The sequence below is a fragment of the Artibeus jamaicensis genome, unplaced genomic scaffold, assembly GCF_021234435.1.
Source record: "Artibeus jamaicensis isolate MK-2021 breed Jamaican fruit bat unplaced genomic scaffold, CSHL_Jam_final contig_419, whole genome shotgun sequence".
NCBI lineage: Eukaryota > Metazoa > Chordata > Mammalia > Chiroptera > Phyllostomidae > Artibeus > Artibeus jamaicensis.
In genome coordinates this window covers 893,818-916,275 of record NW_026521824.1, presented here as the reverse complement: position 1 = coordinate 916,275, position 22,458 = coordinate 893,818, and the positions used below count along the sequence as shown (strand labels likewise).

Sequence of the window (22,458 nt, the reverse complement as noted above, 5' to 3'; positions counted from 1 at the left end):
AAGACCATTTTTGGTGAATCGATCTCCTCTGTGGAAGGGATGCTAGACCAGGGAAGGCAGAGGTTGTCAAAAAGGGCCAAAGAGTAGGGAGCAGGTGGCTATGCCCATGAGGACCATGGCCCTGGCTGCCAGTGCCCTGAGTCCCGCCCTGTGGGTAAAGTTCCTGTGGAACATGCACACCCCTCTTTCATGCTTGGGGTGACCCTAGCATTGGGGAGAAGTGGGGTGGCAGGGATCTCTAGAGAGAAAAGTCCAGGCCTGAGATCTAAGAGGCCATGACTGGGCACTTAGGCAACATAAGCACCAAACAGCTTATAGACCCAGATCTGGCCCTGGGCTTCCCACCTTGTATAAGGTCCGTAGCAGTCACAGGTCCCTGCCCATGCTCCCCACTTCCAGAGGATTTTCCCAGAGCACGAGGGCCCTGAACAGTGGCCAAGGTCCATGCAGAGTTTTTTTCTCCCATTACCATGGCCCTGCTTCTTCCTGCCTCTAGGCCGAATGAGCAGGAACAGATGGATAGTCTGGCAACAGGAACAAAGCCACAATGGTTTCCAGTAGAGGATGGGTGATGAGGGGAAGCCCAGAACACTGCTTTTCTTTCTCAGAGCAGGTATGTGGAGGGTAAGATGATGTACCAGCCAGGCCACGGCTAAATGGTGCTAACCTCTGCCCCCCACACTGTCACTGCTGTGGCAAGAGGATGCCCCCCACACTGTCACTGCTGTGGCAAGAGGGTTCACGCTGACCCACACCCTGGCTGCTTGTACAGAGGAAGGAGTGGAAGCACTAGGTTTTCTATGTGTTAGTTCCTATGTGGCTAGGACAGCTGCATTGCTCAGGACTGTCAACAATGTGATAGTCTGTGCTGTTTATCTGGCTGCTTATAAAGGGTTTTCATAGCAGGGAGCAGAGACAAAGTGTAAGAAGGGGGCCTGTGCATCTTCTGTGTGCTAAGCAGACCCCCCTCTTTGGAGGGGGTTTCATTGAAAGCCTTCCTTTCTACTTCCAAGGTGTGAAAACTGACCCAATGGGAAAAAGGGCTCTGACCTGGAGTAGGGTGCGATAGCAGGCTCCCAAGTAGAAAAGAAGATGCCTAAGAAGCAGAGGTGGCAACTCACAACACATGTGGCCTGAGAAGGGCTGAGTGGATCAAAGGAGCCAGACTTCCAGAGCCCTACTTGATAAAGTCTGCCTCCTCCCCCAGCCTACACACCTGGCTAGGGAAACACATGGCCCCTGGTATCCCATCTCTGGAATTTGCAGGGAGGGCAGTAAGATCTCCATCCTCCCTGTCCTGGCATTACAAAGAGTAGATTATTGTTCCTTCTCTAGGTTTCTTGGTACCAAGAAAAGCAGAAGTCTTTCCTCCTGGAGTAAACAGGGCCCTGAGTAAGAAGCATTTCCCAGGAATCCATACCTCCCAGGCCCAGGCTTCAAAGGATTTGGTTAGGGCAAGCCTTTCTCTTCCTCCTGCCTGGGGCTCTGCTAGGACCCTCAACCAGGGCCCAGAGGCTGTGTGCCCTCCCAGCAGATTGATCCTCGTTCTCCCACAGGGCCAGCTTGTTCTTCTCTCTGATGTTCTCAGCAAACCACTGGGTGCCTGGGTACTCTTTGTGGCCCCCACTTCCAATTGCCTACAACATTTCTTGAAGGGGAACCCTGGGCTCTCTACCTGCATTGCCAGATAGTAGGGTGCAGCAGAGAATGCTTCTAGCTCCCTATTGATTGGATCTGAACTAACCACTTCTTGGGCCCCTAAGGCTTTAGGCTTCCATCTGACACCATAATACCTTTAGCTCCAGGCTGTGGAGTGCAAACCAGCCCAGAGATCCCCCAACTCTCCTCTGGAGAGGCCCACATCACCCCTTGGGACCGCCTAACAAGAAGCATGAACCCTGATAATAGTTCAGTTTCCAGAAACTAGTGGTCTCAAATAGAATGCTCTGGAAAGCATGGGGCAGAATGAAGAAACCCCAGGAGGAGCTGAGTGGAGGAGGCTATGTATGACCTCAGAAGTCAACAAGCAGCCCCTCCCAGCATGTTCTCTGCCCCCCAACAACAGGTAGGACAGGTAGGAGAAGGGACACATGTTGTGCACTACTGATCCTCAACTCCTGCCCCCCTGGCTGAAAACCTCCTGGGGAAGCCCCAAGCACACAAGCAGACCACCCTAGCTGTCCCAGTAATGGATCCTTCCCTGTGGCTCAGAGAGGAGCATGTAGATTGCAGCCTACGAACCATCAGGAGGAAGGGGGGACACACTGGCTGATGACCGCCTCAGCTCTGACCTGACACTTTCCTCAACCCCCCATTTTCAGCTGGGTCATGAGGCCTTCTAACCTCCCAGAGTGCTCTCACTCCTCCCTAGCTTCACCTTGGGGAAGCCACCCATTGCCTACCTGTGGCGTGGGAGGCTCCACTTTCCGCTTCTTCTTCTGGTTCTGCTTGTTGGTCCTGGGATAGATCATGAGCATCTCTAACCACCTAGGGAGAAAAGAAGAGAGGAAGTAAGATCCCTGCTCTTAGGGATTAGGACCCTGCCTTGATGAGTGGTTCAAGTATTTACTACGTGGGTCCAGGCTTCACCCAGTGGCCAGGCTTCACACCAGCTCAGATTAGAGCCTGCCACTGCCAGAGCAGGAAGTGCCAGAAACACAGGCAGGATAGGCACAGACTGTGCTGAGACCAGGCTTGGATGCTGACCCTGCCATGACCACTGTGATGAAGTGGTTAGAGATGACATGAGCTCCACCCAGGTGGAGAGGCAGGGCTGACTGTTGGCCTCAGAGTGCAGGGCATGTCACTGTTTCCATCACTGTCCTTACTTTCAGGGTTTAGACTCAACTCTGTAACTGCCCTCCAGAATGGATTTGGTTAGCACATAGTTGGGTTGCAACTGGGGGCCATTTAGGGCTCTCAAAGCAGAAACAAGGAGCCTTGTAACAAAAGTTCCCCACAGCAGGTCACTTCAGGAGCTGAGCAAGCAGCTGACCTCCTCTACCCATTCACCCACCTCTGGGCTGTACCTATGTGAGGGGGAACCTCCCCCCCAAGCCAGAATTATCCTTCGGCAGGCCCCTTGTAGCACAGGCTTCCCCCACTAGGGGAGTGTTCTAGGAACCCATCTGTATCAGTGTACCAGTTAGTGTTGTTGTGAGAGGCTGCATTTGACCTCAGTGAATTTTTTTGAAGATTCTTTCAACTCATTTGCCCATTTCGTGATGGGTAATTCATGAGTGCACCTGTCCACACCATGCTGAGTATTCAGCAGTTTTTGACCAAAAATGGCATGACCCCCATGCTCCGCCCTCCCTATTCACCTGATCTTGCCCTGAGATACTTTTTGTTTGTTTGTTTTCTCAGGTGAAAAAAGTCCTCAATAGGAAACGTTTTGCCAATGTGGAAGAGGTGAAACAAAAAAATGGCGAAAGCACTAAAAGGCATCAAAATGGACAAGTGCAAACTGTTTTCGGGTGGGGAAAAACATCTTGATAGGTGTAGTGCAACAAATGGAGAGTACTTTGAAGGTGACTGCAGTTTGAACATGTAGGAATACATAATTTTTTATAAATTCCTTTTTTGGCAGGGAGGGAGTCCCTGTCGTATGGTGAGGGCACTGGGCACCTTGGCCATGTTGAAGCCTTGCAGAACTGCCCAGGGACACACATCGTGAAAAGATCATTCCAGATCAGCATCAGGACAGGCAGCAGGGGAGCGTAGGAAGATCAGAGCTTTGATCTGGTATCTGCTACACTCTAATCACAATCCTGCATGTCTCCTAGCCCCTGAGCTTCAGTCATCATCTCTGGAACCAGGGCCTACATTAGGGCCTGATATGACCACTGCCTGCCTCACTGAAGGTTTATAACATCTGGGTTAGAGGAAGGGGAATAGGAGGAACGGAGGTCAGGAGAGGGCCTGGTCGTGAAGAATGGCCCAGGGCTCTCTCCAGAGGGGATGGTACTGCAGGAAACACTGGTCTACTTTTTACCAGAACTCCAGGTTCCAGGTCAGGTCTGCTTCTAGCCTGTGACCAAGGCCAGGTTGTGGGGCTGAGCTGCAATGTGAGGCTGAGTCTGCACTGGGAGCACCTTGGCTGGAGGCTACTGTGACCACTGGCATCCCAAGCTGGGACACAGAGAAGGGCTGGTGTTGTTAGCACTCAGAGGTACTTCTTTAATTTGGGGTTGAAAGAGGCCTGGTCAATGGCCTTCTGGGACAGCCTCAGGAAGGTGTGCTGGTTGTTTAGCTGATAGCTGGTGGCCAGGAAAGTAAGTTTGGGAATGAAGTATCACAGGATCTGAGCTGAGGGGTTACCCTCAGCCCAACCCAGATTTACTCCTCTAAAAGCTTTCTCAGCCTTAAAGGATGAGTGGAATTCTCCAAGACCCAGTGCCTGTGCTCCAGCCACACATGTTCACTGTGCATGTACCACATGTGCTGGGCCATACAGAGCCAGTAGTAGATACCCCAGGAGCAGGGGCTCCTAGAAGGCAGATGTTGCAAGGGCTCAGGAGCCTAAGCTCAGCCCCTCTAGACTGTTGGCTACCTGAAAACCTGGGCCCTCTTTCCACTTCCTAGGGTTTTCCTTAAGCCTCTGCATGGGGTGTGCTCAGGGCAGTGGGATGACCCAGAGACTTTCTACTCTTCCATTTGGACAAAAGAGCCAGTGTGCACTACAGCTCTGGAATGACTCCTGTGAGTAGGCACTGGGCATGACGACATGACGTGGCCTCCATTGTCAAGGGCCTAGCCCTGGCTGAGGAAGCAAATGTGCACACAATCTCTTTCTTTTATAAGAGCCAGCAGATGGAGCCAAGCACCTTGCAAGGGAGAGCTTCCTGGAACAGTGGACACTCAGGTTGACTTTAATAGCCTGATGGCTAGGGATTATTTCAGACTGAAGGAGGACACAGAGATGGGGGACAGCTGAGGAATGAATGTACAGTGACAAGCACCTCAGTGCTTAGGGTGGAGGGAGTGAGGCTGGAGGGCTGGAAAGGGGCACCAGGGCAGCCAGGGAACTTGGACTTGACCCTCAGGTGATGGGGTTTAGGTAGAGAGGCAAAATTATAGTGCTTTGGGGACTCAGCCCATTGTGGTAAAGTGACAGAAGGTTAAGGTGCAGTGAGAAGAGAGGAGGGAAACCAGTAAGAGGTTTAAGGAAGGCGTGGCAGCCCCAGAAGCAGGTCTGTGCCAGCAGAGAAGAGCCTCCAAGCAGGCAGGACCGTGGGGCAGCCTTGGCAAGTGGGGGCACATGGATGAAGCAAAGGCAATGGAAGGTGAAGCCAGTTCCTGGTGTGGTGATTGGGAACAGTGGTGCTGTAAGTGGAGAGAGGGGACTCAGAAGAGCAGACACCCTCAGGGAAGAAAGTGATGGAAATGCCGCTTAACTGTGCCAAAAGAACCTAGTCCAGGGACCTGCTGGTGGACAGGGAGCACTGCCTCCCAAAATGCAGAACAGACTCACCCACTGATAATCTCCTTGGACTCTGCCCGGATGAAATGCTCCTTCTCAGGTGTCAGAATGCACAAGGAGAACTTCTGGCCCGTCCGGCCCTCTCCGTCCACCACGTCTGTACACTGGTTCATGTTGATGGTTCCCTGAGGGAGGGTTGTGGGCTACAAGAAGATGAAGCAGGGACACTCAGAGACCAGCTCTAAAGAGGCACAGTAAGGCAGTATAGACCATCCCCACATCCCCAAGCCCTTTCTGACTTGTGGCTTCATGACAGGCACCTGAGCATGGACCCCCAATTACAAGAGGCACAGGGTGTGCTCTGCCTCACCCTGGCCCTCGAAGCTCCACTTACTACTTGACCCCCACCCCCGGAAGGAGGGTGAACATGCCTGCTCTTCTCAGAGGATACCCAGCTGGACATTCCTTCCTCACTGGAAAACAATATCCCAGCTGGTAGTGGGAAAGGAGGAGAGACAGGAAGGGGACTGCTCCCTGAGGACAGCTGAGAGAACAGAGGAAGCTAACAGCCTGGTCTTAGAGAGGTTACTCATTTAAGAAGGCAGTGAAAAAAAGCTCCAGAGGAGGTGATTTCAAAATAGCAAGGTTATTTTTAGAGGCAAGGACAGGGCCAGAGAGAAGCCACATCCTTGAAGGCAGGCTGGGAGGCTGGGAGGCCAAGCCCACCAGAGGCAAGTGAACTTACTGTCACCTTCCTGGGCTGCAAGGCTGCCTGGCCAGTGCTGGAACAACAAATAGTAACTTCTTTTCCTTTTCTGACAACAAAGCGGTCAGACACTGAAATTAGGGATAGAATACCAAAAAACAAGAAAAGAAACCTTTGAGAAATTCCTACTAAGTGAAGGATTAACTGAGAGGACATTCCTGCATAGCCATTATTTTCACTGGGCACATGGCCACCAACTACAGACAAGATATTCCAGCCAGCCCTAAGGCCCAACATGGTCATGGGACTCCGTCACTAACTGCTCAGCAAGGCTTGGTTTCTCTGTGTCCAAAAGGAGGGCTCTACCTCCTTCCAGAAGTGTCAATAAAAGGCGAGAGCATAACAAGCTAGGACTGAAGGAAGTGAACATTATTCACTGCCTGTGTGTCAGGATCTCACAAGTACCTCTTCCATGCCCACTTAAATATGGCTTACCATGAGGCAGGCATTGTCTAGTCCTATTACATGTGCAGGAAAGGGAGCAGAGAGAGCAGCAGTCACTAAAGGAAGGAAACTATCAGGTCCACACCGAGAGCTGACATGAAAACAGTGCCTTCTGCGTCCACCAGCAGCACCTCTAGGAGGTGCCTCTCACTGTCCTGTGTGCTTACATTGAATGCTATGCTTGGTCCCACAACCTTCCAAGCCTAGCAATACTGTCACCTCATTTGCCCCCTCACCATTCCGCCCCCAGCTGTGTCTCCTCAGCTTGAATCTCCCAGAGCTCAGCAGATTCAAGCAGGGGTATCCAGATAGCCCCCAGGCCTGAATCAGGCCTCCCCCACCATGCCAGAGCAAGCCATATCCATCTCCATTCTCAGCACCGAGAGCTGCTCCTTAACAATCCATGTCCCAGCTGTGCCTGCCTGGGCCTTGTGCTAGGAGAGCAAGGGCAAGTATCTAGGCTGTAGCCCAAATCCAGCACGGAAACTCCTCACCCCCAGTGTTGTCAGCAGAGAAGCCAGCTCTGCCCAACAACGTCCCTGCCCTAATTCTGCATCTCCAGAGGGTAGGAATCCAGGCCTTCCACAAGGCTGAACATTACCTACTTTTGCTCATTTCATTTTCTGAAAAATTGATGGCTGTTTGCAGGCCATCTAGCTCTGCTATGTTGCCAAGTTATGGGTTCGGTTCTCACCTAGCAATGTCACCAATAGCCCTCTAGCCATCAGGGGAACTCTGGACCTCTTCTGGCCTCCATATTGCACCAGCCTACATGGCAGAGCTGCTAAATGGCTAATAATTATTTAAGCATGAGGTGACCAAGCAGGAGGACAAGAGACATGGGTCTCTTTCCAGGGATATGACCATATTCTTCTGAAAACCCAGCCTTTCTACTTATCATTTGCCTGCTGGCCCACAAGAGGCCAAGGGAACCTCTGCCCACTGCAGGTGAGGCACCTCTCACAGGCCCACTTAGGAAAATCCTGTGACAGTGGCTTTACCACATTGGGAACCTCCATACCCAACCGTGGACCAAGGGGGTGCATTTTAGGGAAAACACGCATCCTTAATTTCTTGTTGGATTCTGGGAATGTAGGAAGGCAAGTTTCCCAGAGCCAGAGGGAAAGAAGAGGAATGTAGGACAGAAACACAGAGAGGGGCCATTCACCCATAGAGGGGGTGAGGAGTGGAGGGCTCTGATTAGGCAGCTGTGCTTCTGGAACTAGAGGCAGCTCATATGAAAGACCTGGGTGGAATGGGAACTGTCCGTTTTGTGGCCTCCTCTCTACTCCCTCATTTGGATGGGAAAACAAGAGTCCCACAAAAACAAAGGCTTTGTCCCTTGGCAAAGAGGTACTCATAAAATCTCAGTATCAGAAAGAACCTTTCAAGGTGAAGCCCAACCCCATCCACTGAGTTCCTGCAATAGTTCACATATTTCTCGAAGTCCTCTGACCATGACAGAGAACTTCGAATTTCATATAGGATGAAACGCACTCATCTGCATACACATGTGACACGAAAACTATGGGAAAATATTCTCCCTGTATGTATGCATTCTGTATTATCTTTCGTCAGCCACAAGTGACTTAAGTAGGAAAAACACTGGTGACAGCAGTCAGCCAGCATGTCTGACATGGCCAGGAGCTAGGGCTCAGTACACACCAGGTAGGACATGAAGAGTCTACCTTTCAGTAAAAGCCCTGCAGCAAAAATCATAGTAATCACTTCCTGGGCTGGGTAGGGCTCTAAATAAGCAGTTACATGTGTGACCCATTCACCTGAGGACAGCCTCAGGAGGCAGGCACCATCACTGCCCAGTTTATAGGCATCTAAGTTGGGGCTCAGTGAGGAGGGGACTTGGTGCCCCTTGGAGCCACCAGAAACTACTCGGGCTCCTCCACAGTGCCTTTTCTCCCGGGTCCTTGCAACCACTTTGTACAAGGTCACATTCAAGGTTACTGGCAGAACCAGTAGGCAGCCCACCAGACCTAATCCAGTAAGGGGCTTTTGGAGTTTGGTGTGCTTACAATGGGATCACACAGGGTCCCAGCTCCCCAAAAGCAATGACGGTGGTGCCCAAGAGCTCCCTTCCAGAGAGGCCTGGTGGGCAGCTGTACTGGAGGCTTCGTTAGGCCACTTATGTCAGGTCCAAGGAGAGGTCACGTCCTTTCTTTGCAATGAAGGAAGTTGGACCTGAGTTCTCTAGAAAGGAAGGCAGCACTTAGGGAGCCCTTGCTGAGTACTGCACCCAATTCATAGGCACCCTAGAAATCCCAGATCCTGGCACAAACAGGCGCCAGTCAGGCTCACAGAAACCATTCGGCTCTTCCTGGAACTACCCACTTGCTCACAGGGCCCAAGTCTGATGAGTCATCAGATCCTCTCTCTTGAGGCAGTGCCAGTGACCATCCCCTAGACACCAAGGTGTAGAATGGGCCACCTGACTCCCAGCCAGCCAAGGTCACAGTCCTTCCCAGCAAGCAGGACTCTTCAGGCAGATAGTCCTGAAGCCCAAGGTCTTAGAGGAAACTGGAAAGGCCCATGAAAAAGGAGTCTTAAGACTCACCCATGAGGTCATGACCCCACCCAGACCTAGGGTGAGCAAAGCCCCTGTCCTGGCACCCAGGAGCTCCAGGCCAGCTGAGATGGACAAGTGCCATAGGAGTGACATTCTTTGAATGGCAAAGGACCATCCAAGCCCCTTGTCCAGCCTTTTGTCAGCCTCTCAGAAATTCTCCATCCTTATGGTATACAGGGCAATTTTACAATCATCCCTTCATTGGAGCACAGGCTGCAGAGCAGCCCCAAAGCTGACATGCGCCATAGCCTTGTTGCAAGTCCTCGGGTGCCTGGTATGTTTCTGCAATGTCACGTGGTTGCACTGGAAGGAGCAGTGATTGGGCACCCCTCCCTCCCCTTTGTCTCCAATGTGACACCAACCTGCTACAATTCAATTGTCCCCAGGAGGATGCTCCATCAGCCAGGCTGGAGGTGAGGACACCCTAGGACAGGAATGAGGGTTGGAGCCAAAGACAACTATGCTCCCAGAGCCTTCCTCCCCACAGAGGTTTAAAGACCAGATGTAGACTCTGGGCTTTCTGTATCTATAATCCACTAGCCCAGGTGAGCCCCAAGCCTGGCACAGAATCCTAGCTCTGCCACTCACCATCTCTGTCATGCTGGGCGAGCTGCAAACTGTGAGCCTGCTTCTGTAAGTGTTAAATGAGGGAAATATTTCTCACTTCAAATGTAAAATGGAGCAGCTGTGTGAAACTGTTGGGCAGTTCCTCAAAAGATTAAACATGGAGTTAACCACATGACCCAACAATCCCACTCCTAGGTATATACACCCCAAAGAACTGACAACAGGTATTCAAACAAAAATCTATAAACAAGTGTTTATAGCAGCATTACTGAAAACAGCCAAAAGGTTGAAACAATGCAGATGTCCATCAGTAGATGCATGGATAAACAAATGTGGTTTAGCCATATAGTACAATATTACTCAACTATAAAAAGAATGGGTGTGTGTGTGTGGGGGGGGGTGTTGCTGGTGTGGGGAGGTATGCAGCAAAAACAGCTGGCATACAGTGGTGAGGTCTGTGGCTTCTATTCTCCCAGGCATGGTGCTTGGATCCTCAGCACTGTTCCCACAAGAAGAACCCAGGGTTAGGCCAGCCTTGGTTACGATGGTCTCCCTGTAGTCACCAGTACTGGCCTCAGAAAGACCTTTCACAAGTATAGATCTGGCCAGGCCAGGCCACTCTCTGCCTCAGCTGCTCCAAGAGTCTCAAGCCTAAATTCTCTGTCCTGTGTTTGAGGCCTTCAACAATCCTGGCCTTACCTCCTGCCCCTGCTCACAGAACTGGGTAACCCACAGCTGCTTGCCAAACAGGCTGGCCTCCTTCAATGCTGGAAATGCCTGCCTCACATCCCTCACCTCCTGAATAATCACCCTGTCCTCTCTGAAGGGAACAACTCTATGTATGTATAGACCCTAGTCCACTGATGAGCCTACCCATCTGTTCTCCATGCTAGACTGTGAGGTCCTTGATAAAACTAATTTGATTTTCCTCTATACTCCTATGTTGGCACTGACCAAAATGAGCTTCAGCACATGTTTTTTAATGCAATCTGGACAAACCAGCCCTCTAAAATTATATTGTAGATTCATTTATAATACATAAATATTTATGCTTTATTTCTAAATAAAGATGTAATAATACGTGATACATAATAAATATTCTATTTATAAGTATGCTTTATTTATAAAATAGGAATACCCAACCACACCAAACTCCATGTTTATAAGCAATAGCGACATGACACTTGTGTAAAGGCCTGACCATAACAAGGCTTCCACTATTTGAGGGGCATGAGATGATGTGAAGGAGAGTCAGGGCTCAGAAAGCAAATCCGCCTCCAGGGCCTTGTGGTTCTGCTCTGCAGCCACCAGGCCTGGGGCCAGGACTATAGCAACTATTGTAGAGATAGTTGTATTTATTATTGTAGAGATAATAAAGGTAAAAGACAAGAGGTGGGTGTACTGACACTGCATAATTCCACTTATGTGAAATGTCCAAAAGAGATAAATCAATAAAAACAGAAAGTGGATTGATTGGTGGTTGCCAGGGGCTAGGGAATATTTGTGGGTGATAACTAAGGGATACAGGATTTCATTGAGGGAGCAAGAAAATGTTCTAAAATTAGATTGTGGTGATGATTCTACAACTCTGTGAATACACTTAAAGACAATGATTTGTACATTAAAAAACAAAATGTTGCAGATTCAGAAAATAACCAGGGTGGGCTGCCAAGATGGAGAAGTAGGTGGAGGAACCACCTTGCCTCTGTGCACAACCAAATCTAAGAACAACTATTTTTAACAACAATCACAACCAAGCCACACGGAAAATCGACAGTATGGAGTCCAAAGACATCTAAATGCTCAGCTAAACCAGTGGGAGAAGCGAAACCAGCAGCGGAGCAGGTTAGCAAGAAAAAAATTCCCGGGTGGTGCGCGGAGCACAAGCAGCCGAAGGCGCTGATCTCGAGCTAGCTATGGAAGCGCACAGGGAGGAGGCGCGGAGGGCTGTCTGTGGTTGGTCGGTGGGTCGTGCATCTGTGTGCGGAGAAACCAGTGAGAGGGGAAGCCTGCGCGGGGCAGCAGGCTCGCACAATTCCGATCGGATGAACAGGCCCAGGGCCAGTGCTGTGACTGGACAGGCTGGGCTAGTGGAGAGGACCCCCATTGCTCCTTCTCCGACCACGCCCCCACACACAGCGTCACAAACCAGCGACCTGGGTTGCCCCGTCCTGGTAAACAACTAAGGCTTGGCTCCGCTTACTTAACAGCACGAATAGACCAAAAATGGCTCTAGGACAACTCAGAGCCCCAGAACCGATAGATCTAAGCGATGAAGAAATAGCCAGTCTTTCAGATGCACAGTTCAAAACACTGGTTATCAGGATCCTTACAGAACTGGTTGATTTTAGCCACAAATTAGAGAAACATATGGAAGCTAAACTAATTGAAATGAATGGTAATACAAAGGAAACCAATAGTAATGGAAAGGAAATTGGGGCTCAAATCAAGGGAGTGAACCAGAAGGAAGAAAAAAATGATCAAACAGAAAAGAATGAAGAAATAAGAATTCAGAAAAATGAGGAGAAGCTTAGGAACCTCCAGGACATCTTTAAACGTTCCAACATCCGAATTATAGGGGTACCAGAAGGGGGAAAGGCATAGCCACCAGTGGAAAACTTATTTGCACAAATAATAAAGGAGAACTTCCCCAATCTGGCAAAGGAAATAGACTTCCAGGAAATCCAGGAAGCTCAGAGAGTCCCAAAGAAGTTGGACCCAAGAAGGAACACACCAAGGCACATCATCATTACATTAGCCAAGATTAAAATGAAGGAGAGAATCCTAGAAGCAGCAAGAGCTAAGGGGACAGTCACCTACAAAGGAGTTCCCATCAGACTGTCAGCTGATTTCTCAAAAGAGACCTTACAGGCAAGAAGGGGCTGGAAAGAGGTATTCCAAGTCATGAAAACCAAAGACCTACAACCAAGATTGCTCTACCCAGCAAAGTTTTCATTTAGAATGGAAGGACAGATAAAGTGCTTCTCAGATAAGACCAAATTCAAGGAGTTCATCATCACCAAGCCCTTATTATATGAAATGTTAAAGGAACTTACCTAAGAAAAAGAAGATAAAAAAGATGAACAGTGAAAGGATAGCAAACTCACAGTTATTAACAACCACACCTAAAACAAAAGCAAACTAAGAGGACAGCTAGATCTGGAGCAGAACCATAGAAATGAAGATCTCAAGGAGGGTTAGCAACAGGGGAGTGGGAGGAGGAGAAGGGGGGAGAGGGTACAGAAAATAAGTAGCATAGACAGTAGATAGAAAATAGATAGGGGGGAGGGTAAGAATAGTAGGGGAAATACAGAATCTAAAGAATTTGAGACACGTGTTCATGAACTAAAGGGGGAAATGGGGGGAGGGGTATGCAGGGTGGAGGGGAATGGAGGGGGGAATAGAGCAAATGTAATGGCATAATCAATAAAAAAAATAAAAAAAATAACCAGGGTGGGTACGGCAACCAGTAGGCCAGCCCTTCGAGAAGCCTGTGCAGCTCCACTCAGGTTCCTGTGGGGAAGAACACTCCCTGCTGCTCCCTCTGACCCAGAGCTGAAAGGTGCTTAATGCCCCTTCTCCCCTTGCCCCCATGTTCCAGACATGGAAACTGAGGCCTAGAGAAACATGAGGACCAGAGGCCAGGTTTCTAGCTCCTAACCCACCTGAGCATGTGCCCTCTACTACAGGAAAAAGAAGAGAACACAGCAGCTGGGGCCAACCATCCCCAAGGAGCTACCTTTTGATCTATCAGGCTCCGACTCTGTCTCCACATAAGACAGAACTGAGCACTCTGCTGAGATGTGGCCCTGCTGGAGATGACAATCCTGTCCCTAGCAGGTTCCTCTTTGAACATTCTATTCTGGCCTTATCCAGGCACAGTGTGGGCTTTTGGAGGCATTCAGGGCTTCCATGGATTCAATGGAACACAAGGAGTGTTTGCTAATCCCAAGTACCTAAGGAAGCTGTGGGAAGAGGGACCAGTGAGCACAATACTGTACATGACAAAGTGCTCTGGGGAGGCTGGGGTGCTGCAGAAATGACCCATTCAGGGCTTTGTCAGTTGGTCAAACTCTGCATTCCTGCAGCACTATTAGGGTATGCTAAATTTATTTTTCAAAGGAGAAAGGAACACAACAAGGACCCTTTTTGCTTATTGCCAAGGCCAGGAAGTTCCTTGTTGTACCTGCTATGCCAGACTGGCCTGCTAGTGCAGGCTGCTGGCTGGGCAGCAAGTGCCTAGGCTCCCACCAAGCAGCAAAGGGCCCTCTGCCAGGAAAACTTTCACCACACAGCCAAGGCCAACCTAACTCCTAAGACTGGGGGCAGAGTCATGCAGGAAGAATCACTTTCCACCTCCTCAGCTGACCCAACAAGAACCGAGGACCCATTACACCATACACAACAATGAATTCAAACTAGATCAAAGACCCAAATCTGAGAGCAAGAACTACAACACTCTTAGAAGACTGAAGGTAATAGCTTCATAACATTCAATCGGACTATGATTGCGTAAGACACTGAAAGCACAAGCAACAAGAAAAAGTGGATAAATAAGACTTTTATCATAATTACAAACTTTTGTGCCTTTAAGGACATTATCAAGAGAGTGAAAAGGCAATCCACAGAATTGGAGAAAATATTTGCAACTCACATATGTGATAAAGGATTAATATACACACTATATAAAGAAGTCCTATAACTCAACACAAAAAGAAAAGAAGAAAAAAATTTAAAAGACTTGAATAAACATTTCTCCAAAGAATATATGCAGGTGGCCAATAAACACATGAAAAGATGCTCAGAATAATTAGTTACTAGGCAAACGCAAATTAAAACCACAATGAGATGCCACTTCACACCTATTAAGTTGGTTATAATAAAAATGCTCAGAATAGGTATTGACCAGGACATGAAGAAATCAAAGCCCTTGTGTGCTGCTGGTGGGAAGACACAACGGTACAGCCACTATGCAGAACAGTATGGCAGTTTCTGAAAAAAATTAAACAATTACCATATTATCCAGCAGCTCCACTTCTAGGTATATACCCAGAAGAACTGAAATCAGCATCTCAACAGATAGTTCTACACCATGTTCATAGCAGCACTACTGACAATAGTCAAAAGGTGGAAGATACCCAAGTGTTCACTGATAGATGAACAAGTAAACAAAAATGTGGAATATACATACAATGAAATATTACTGCAGTGTAAAAAGAAGTAAAATTCTGATATATGCTACAATACAACATGGACTGTGTAAGTGAAATACACCAGACACAAGAGGACAAATATGATTGTTCAGTAGGTCTGAGTATCAGTGTGACAAGACTGGAGATGGATCGTGGTGATGACACCACAGCAATGTGAATATGTTTAATGCCACCAAACTACAAGCTTAAAAATGGTTAAGATGGTAAATTTTATGTTATATATATTTAAAAACACACAGACACATTCACACAAGTGTACAGGGCAACTTGGGATTGCAGACAGAAGGAAGTGCCTCATTTAGGCCAACACGCTCCTTGTGTGGAAGTGGTCATTCTGTACATGGAGCCTGGTCAACTGTGACCCAACTCACAGTGGCCTTGTGTGAGGTCCTTCCCAGTGGGGAGAACAGAACAGAGTCCTCAGTGGGCACAGATCTCCCACAACCCAGCTTCCTACCTCTCCCCATTTCCCACCCTAGCTCAAAGGTAGGAACAATATAGGTAGGAACCCACAAAAAAGCATGGGAGCCTGGGGCATGGGTCCCTCTCCAGAATCCTGTTGTGTTCCTCTGCTATAGGGTATCAATACCCCACACCATAGCCATACCTGAACAATAAATAACTATTTTTCTGAAAGCTGTATGTCACAGATACAAGCAACATACAAATGAGCATCTGTTACAAGTATGAGCCCTCTGCCTTAAACAGGACTAGTACACTTTAGTGCACTGGCCTGGTTTACCCCAGAACCAGAATTGCTATTTCCTTAGCTCCAGCCCTTTAAGTAAACCCATCTTTTTTTCCCCCATCAACCAAACCACTAAACTCTGCCTTCATGGTTTTGCCTGTCCTGGTTTCCATCTGGCACCTGTGCCCTTTATTCTTCCTTGGCTGTTCTGCCTGCACAAATGTCCCTTGTCTCAGCCTCTGCTACTGGTGAGTCGGTTTGGGAGCTGACTTAAGAGGCTCCAGGAGGATGGATGCTGTCACCTGACTCAAGTCAGGACTCCTGAGCCTGTCTCCTTCCCCTTTACATTTATAATCATGTCTACGAAGAGCAAGAAAAGATATTTTCATGGTTCTGTTTAGAAGACAACCTAATCATCTCAGGATCAGCAAGACAAACGTTTAGGGGCAGACTGGTTCACTCAGTTATAGGTGCATGCTGACTGAGAGCTCATCTACTGAGCATCTACCTTGTGGAGGGGGCACTGCTGTTGGCTGGTGCTGGGGATGGAGGTGACAAGAGGACCAAAGGCCCACTCTAAGAAAAACTCACTTTATACTTATGGTGATGAAGGAAAATAAGAGAAAAACAAAGAGTTATCCGATGTCATGTAGTGACAAGTGATAGGAAAAAAAGGAAATCAGGCAGGGAACTAGGAAATACCTGAGGAGGTGGACCCATGCACAGTCCAAGCAGAAGCCCAATGGAGAAGAAAAGTTAGTTCTGAGGCCTTGGGAAAGGGAGGAGCTGGGTGTGGCCTGAAAAGGCTGGCAGGCAGGCCTGCAGGCAAGACAAAGGGAATCCCCAGTGGGCACAGCTTGCTGGGCCAGGGGATGTGATCTGCAATGGAGGTGAGAGAGGGCAGCAGCCTGACCCAGACAAGTGAGGCAGGCAGAAGAGACAGTTGGATGAGAATGCTAATAGCACTTGGGGCGAATAGTGGCTGGATATGGAATATACTGAAGGTAGAGCCAAATGACCTTCAGGTATGTGGTGGGTGAAAAAAAAAACAGCAGCCAGGGATAACTGCTTTTGGGTTTGGGCCTCAGTGACTCAGGGTTAGAACAGGGGCTAAACTAAAAAACTAAATTTCCTTTCTGTTTCCCTGTACTTTGGCTATACTCCAGCTAGCTACCTTTCTCTGGCATCTCTATGCCTCTGCCTTTATGGAAAACATATCCTTCTAGGCTGATACCACAAGCGACGGGGCTCATACAGGCAGGACAAGGAGCGAAGCAGCAGAGGCAGGGAGAGGGGAGAGAAAGAAGCCAGCAGTCCCCGTCAAGCCTTTGCTGCAGCTAACCCTGGGACACAAACCCATTCTAGCAGCAACACTGGGGTGTCCCCCAAATCACAGGAGCTAAAGAGACAGAGGACCTGAGACCCATCCAACTGGTGAAGCTGAGAAGACCTCCTGGAGATGGCTAGGGGCTGAGAGGAAGGGCTCACTGGGGCAGGAATGTGGCAGGCCAGGGAACAGGAGTCCAGGGTAGCAGGGCAGTATAGAAGCAGCCCCACAGGGCAGAACTTGAGAAATAAGGGAGGCTGAAAAGGACTTGAACTCAGCTTTATTCTCAGATGCAAAGGAGCATGAAACCAGTGTGTTTGTGCTGACAGCCTGTGTCGCTGCTCAACAGAAACAGCTTCCTTTTGGCAGAGAATCATATCTCAGGAGGGCCTGAGATACTATTAAGTACCCAGCTGGTAAGGAAGCAAAGCCTAGAGGAGTCAGATGGCCACAGGCACAAAGGCAGCAAGGCAGGGTCGACTTCAGCATCCATGGGGCTCAGGACCACCAGGTGGCTTCCTGGAGCCAGGGAAGCAAGGACATGGTGAGTTGGGAGTAGGAAGGTCAGTGCTGGTGCCAGGTATTGACAGCTCACAAACAACCTGGAGACAGCCTTTCTCCTCCCTGGTTCCCTTCCCACTCTCTTTCTCCTGCTCTGAAATGCCTCTCTAGGAAGCCCCAAGCCCAGCCCAAGGAGGCCATCTTCCTCCGGGCAAAGCTGGGCTTCCTACATAGGAACACAGAGAAGGTGGCTCGGAGACAGGACTCACACAAGTCAGCCCTAGACAGAGGCCAGAAATAAACAGAACCTAGCTCACAGGAACAACAAGCAGTGGAGAAAAGGGCCCAAAATCATGTCCTGTGGGAGTAGACCGAAGGAGCCAAGGCTATTTAATTTAGAGAATGAGGGTTGACTGAGGAGGGACTGGGCATAGGGCCACTGTCTCCAAAGAGCATTAATTCAACAAATATGTACTGGTAGCCAGCCTCTGGGGACCCAGCGATGAGTGAGACATGGCTTGTGTCTCAGGGAGATCAGCACTGAAACACAGGTATGAATACAGCCTATAGATAGTGCCATGCACAGGCCAGAAAACACAGACAGTAAGTGTCTTAAAAGACTCCTCGTGGCACAAGGATCACATCTGTCTGGATAGAGACTGAGTTCCACAGGAGATGAGACAGCATATTTATTAAAGGTTTTATTTTATAAACAAACATTTTGTTCCCATAAATTTGAGGCTGGCATCATCTACATTGTAGATATATGAAAAACACTCAGGAAAGCAAAGCAACTGCTACCAACAGCACTTATCCATTTAGTAGACATTTACTGAGCACCTACTATGTATGTACTGGGCACAATTCTAGGTATTAGGAATACAGTAATGAACAAAACACAACAATCTCCAACCTAATGAAGATTACCCTACTATCTAGAGTCAGAAAAGCAAAATAAATACAGTATGCTTGTTAGGTGGTTGTGATTATGGGCCACAGTGAAAAATGAAACAGCAATGAGAAAAGGAGTTTGGGGTGTAAGGTTATTTTGAACAGGCCAGGAGGGAAAGGCTTCCCCAGGGCCAGGTAAGCAGAAGGCAAGGGAGTGAGGCACAGGTAAGGGGGAGGACAACTCTGAGGAAGGCTGAAGTGAGGGTCTGACCTCACATTAAAGCTCAGGATACAACGGGGAAGAGAGAGTGGAAGGCTGCTAGTCCTTGAAGTGCTGATGAATGAGTTATTCCTCAGTTCTCCTATCAGGTCTGCTGCCTTGGTTTAATCAGACAGAACTGTCTGAAAGAGCCTTGTAACTGAAGTACAACTAGTCCTGGGAAGAATGCGAGTTTAAGCCTTAACAGTCACTCTCCTGCTCACTCACTCACTGGCTGCCCACCCTCAGGCCTCGTTCCACAGTAGAGGCAGGAGTCGGAGTTCCCAGGACAACAGGTCACAGCAGTGGAGTACCCAGGGCCTTGGGGAGATAAAGGGAAATCCCTTGATAATGTTCTGATCATGACCAGAATCCAAATACTTTTTAGCTTCACTTCAATGATCCCAGTTCCCTGTGTCCCATGGCTGGACACCAGTCTGGGCTTCCTGGCTAGGTACAGTGTCCTTCCCACCCTTCAAGAGCAACTTCATTTCCCAGTCCTAGAATCAGCCATTTCTCCAAAGAGCCCACATTCTTTTTACTGGAGAGTGAAAGTAGAAACCAAAACCTGGATGCTAGGTGTGCTTGTTGCAGTTGGGGTTTTGCTATCTCTGGGCCTCAGCTGACAGAACGAGGAAATACAGGTGCACATAACCCTGTATAATACATATCTCCCTTGATCTCTATCTCTTTGTCTCTATGAAGCTAAACATACTGATATCTTCAACTCTAACCCAGTACTCTCCCTTGCTTGCTTGTAACCTCACATTCCAATAGTGCTATCCATTCACTTAACCGACCAATGCCAGTAGAGGGACATAGTGGTTTCAGAATTGTTAACCAGTGCCCTGCGGGAAAGGACTGTCTGAACTGGAACACAGTGCTTATGTAGTCCTTTTGCCCTCAGCCTGGCAAATTCCACTCATTTCCAAAGGTACACAATTCCTTTTTACACCACTGCCTGGAAGCCCTTCCAGTGAGCTACAGAAGAAGCAGCTGTCACAGTCCCCATACACCCAACTACTCAGCAATGAATGGAGTAGACAGATATTAAGTATTTTATATTTTCAGGCTTTCAGCATGAGTTTTTGAACCCTCTCTTTGAGGGCACATTGGTTAAGAAGGGAGGAGAGAAAAGTGAAGACAGTAAGGAAGGTATGGGGAAGGGAAAGAGAGGGGGCTAAAGGTACTTTTGGGCCAACGCTGCCTTTCCAGCCTAGTCTGGGTGGTCTCCGTGGAGAGGAGGCAGCTGAGTGGCATGCAGGCGGCTGAAGCAGTCTCAGCCTCATATGGAGATTCCCACATTCTAGTTTACAAGGCCTTCAGCTGCTGCTATCCCTCCTGGAAGACACAGAGTGCTATCATTCCACATGATTTAACCGCTTTCTTGCCGAAAGGCCATCCAGGTAGATGTGGAAAAAACAAGCTGCTGTTTGCCTCAGTGAGACTGAAAGCAATACAGCTGGTAGGGGCCATAACATCCATCAAGTTCCATCTGCAGCACCTCCCCGTTCACCCTCCAGTATTGGGGTCTGCAGCAGGAAGAAGAGGCTTGAGGGAGACCAGAGTCTCACTACTAAGACTGAAAGAAGACATGCGATCTTAAATTGGAAGGCTTAGAGCTTAAAGCAATGATCTTCAGGGTTTGCTGAATAACAGAATCACCTGGGGAGATTTTTAAATAGAGGTTCCATTCCCAGAGACTTTGATTTAAATTTTCTAGGGTGGGACATGGGCATCAAAAGTATTAAAAGGTCTCCTAGTGCTTCTAATGTCCAGCCAAAGTTGGGGACAACTACCTCAAAGGTAGACCCTGATCTCTGATGCCACCGCAGGCATCTCTGACAGCTGGCTGGCCATCCAGCTGTATTAAGTCACTGACAGTTTTTGGCTGGGCCAAAGAGGATCCAATGAAAGCAATGACAGAGAGGGAAAGTAAGGGACAAAACACATTGGTAAAGAGCTTGTTGTTGTTACAGGTGGACAGTGGGAGGCCAAGGGGGTGCATAGTGGATATAATCTCGAATATGATTTCATAAGGTGCCCTAGCACCCAGTGCTTACGTTAGCACCCCAGCTGGCCATTGGGAAGCCTGAGGGGAAAGGGAGGAGGAAAGACAATCCTCTCCCCTCTGGTGACACCGAAAACCTTGGGAACGTGGGAAGACAGAGGCTATGCACGCAACTGTGCCACCTACGAGAGACGTGTGAGAAAAGGAGGAATGTGGCCAAGGCTGCCACATTTCTGTGTGACAAGGAGGGGCAAAGCCCAAGAAATGAGGAAAGCAGACTCCCACACTTGCAGCCCCTGCCCTGAGCTCTGGGTCCAGCTCCTTTGGCTTCTGATCCGAGTAAGTATCTGGGTGGAGACCAGCATATGCAGGGAAGCAGGGTGCGGGGGCAGGCAGGTGCCGTGCTTATTGCCAGCCTAGGGGCAGTACTGAACGGCAGAGCTTCCTGGCGGGTCCCACACACATGTGCGCCCCCTTCCTGACAACTATGAATAGACCCAGAGGCAAGCATGCCAAGCCTCACAACCTGGGGCCAGCATAGATCTTGGCTTAGCAGGTCCCACAAAAGCTGGAATTCCAAAGGACTTCAAATCACCCTTGGGGGAGAAAGTCAGATTTATTCCAAGAACCCAAACTAGTTAGAGACAAAGAAACTTGAAAATGAGTTTGTAAATATCAACAATCACTGGGCTTCCCACTCCTCTCTGCACTCTGTTGTTCATGTTTCTGAATACTGAGTGGGGCAGCGGGGATAAGAAAAGGCAGGGGACCCTCAGGAGAACCTGCACCTGGGACCTGCATACTGAGTTTCCCTGAATATAGGCCAGGTCAGGGTTGCGGACCTCAAGCCCTTCCCTTTGCCCTGCAGACAGACACCAGGCTCCAGGGAAACTAGGGCACCCAGGACAAAGAGCAGAAAGAAGTGAGCTCTGTGGAACCCGAGCATCTACCCATACCAGCGGTGCTAAGCTCAAGGTGTGAACCTAGCAACGTTCTCATTCTGACTGCATAACTGGAGAAGGAAACTAGCCTGGGACTAAGAACCCCGAAATCCCTGTAAGTAGAGGGCCTGTCCCCAAATGCCAGGTAGACAGGAGCAACCCAAACCTGGCATCAGAACTGACGTCCCTCAGTCTCCTCATCCCTTTTCTGAGGACCCTTGGGGTTTCTCATTGAGAGGGGCTTACCACCCAGTGTTAAGTCTAAAACCCTAGAAATACCCTTTTTTTCCTCAGACACAAGTGTGTCTGAGACAAAAAAGAAAGCACCAACACCCTCCCTCACAGGGCAGGGAGCCTAAAGTACATCAAAGCCTAGTGCCCTGTCATTTACAATTCCAAATGGCAGGAACAGGAGCAAGAAATAACCAAAATGTGTGGAAGATATAAAAGGTGTCAAGTCTCACTCCTTCCAAAGACTTCACACTCCAGTGAAATGATTGTTAAGATCCAAGAGCCTTGCAAGTGTTACAGAAAGGCCTGCAAAAGAGAAAGAAGTCATTATCTTGGCTGTTCTCACTCATCTCTTTCCGATTGGAAATTCCCATATTTATACTTCCTGGGGCTCAACGTTGACACAGTGATGTTTTAAGATCCATCCTCATAATTCGGATGTTGGAACATTTAAAGATGTCCTGGAGGTTCCTAAGCGTCTCCTCATTTTTTTGAATTCTCGTTTCTTCATTCTTTTCTGTTTGGTCATTTTTTTCCTCCTTCTGGTCCACTCCTTTGATTTGAGTCCCAGTTTCCTTTCCATTACTATTGGTTTCCTGTGTATTTCCATTCATTT

General features: G+C 48.7%; 1 protein-coding gene across 7 annotated transcripts in view; it reads right to left on the bottom strand.

Moving 5' to 3' along the window:
* Positions 1-22,458, bottom strand: part of MPRIP (myosin phosphatase Rho interacting protein) — a 161,085-nt gene that overhangs the window by 63,811 nt on the left and 74,816 nt on the right. For 5 of the 7 annotated variants that reach the window (XM_037163187.2, XM_037163186.2, XM_037163192.2 and 2 more), the window contains exons 4-5: positions 5,474-5,625; positions 2,403-2,487 (exon numbers count right to left, since the gene is read on the bottom strand). In XM_037163187.2, the coding sequence (XP_037019082.2) occupies positions 2,403-2,487; positions 5,474-5,625 (237 nt within the window). Of the gene's footprint in view, positions 1-2,402; positions 2,488-5,473; positions 5,626-5,853; positions 5,965-9,575; positions 9,638-22,458 lie in introns of those variants that run through there. The other 2 variants (XM_037163190.2, XM_037163191.2) reach the window with 2 other exon arrangements.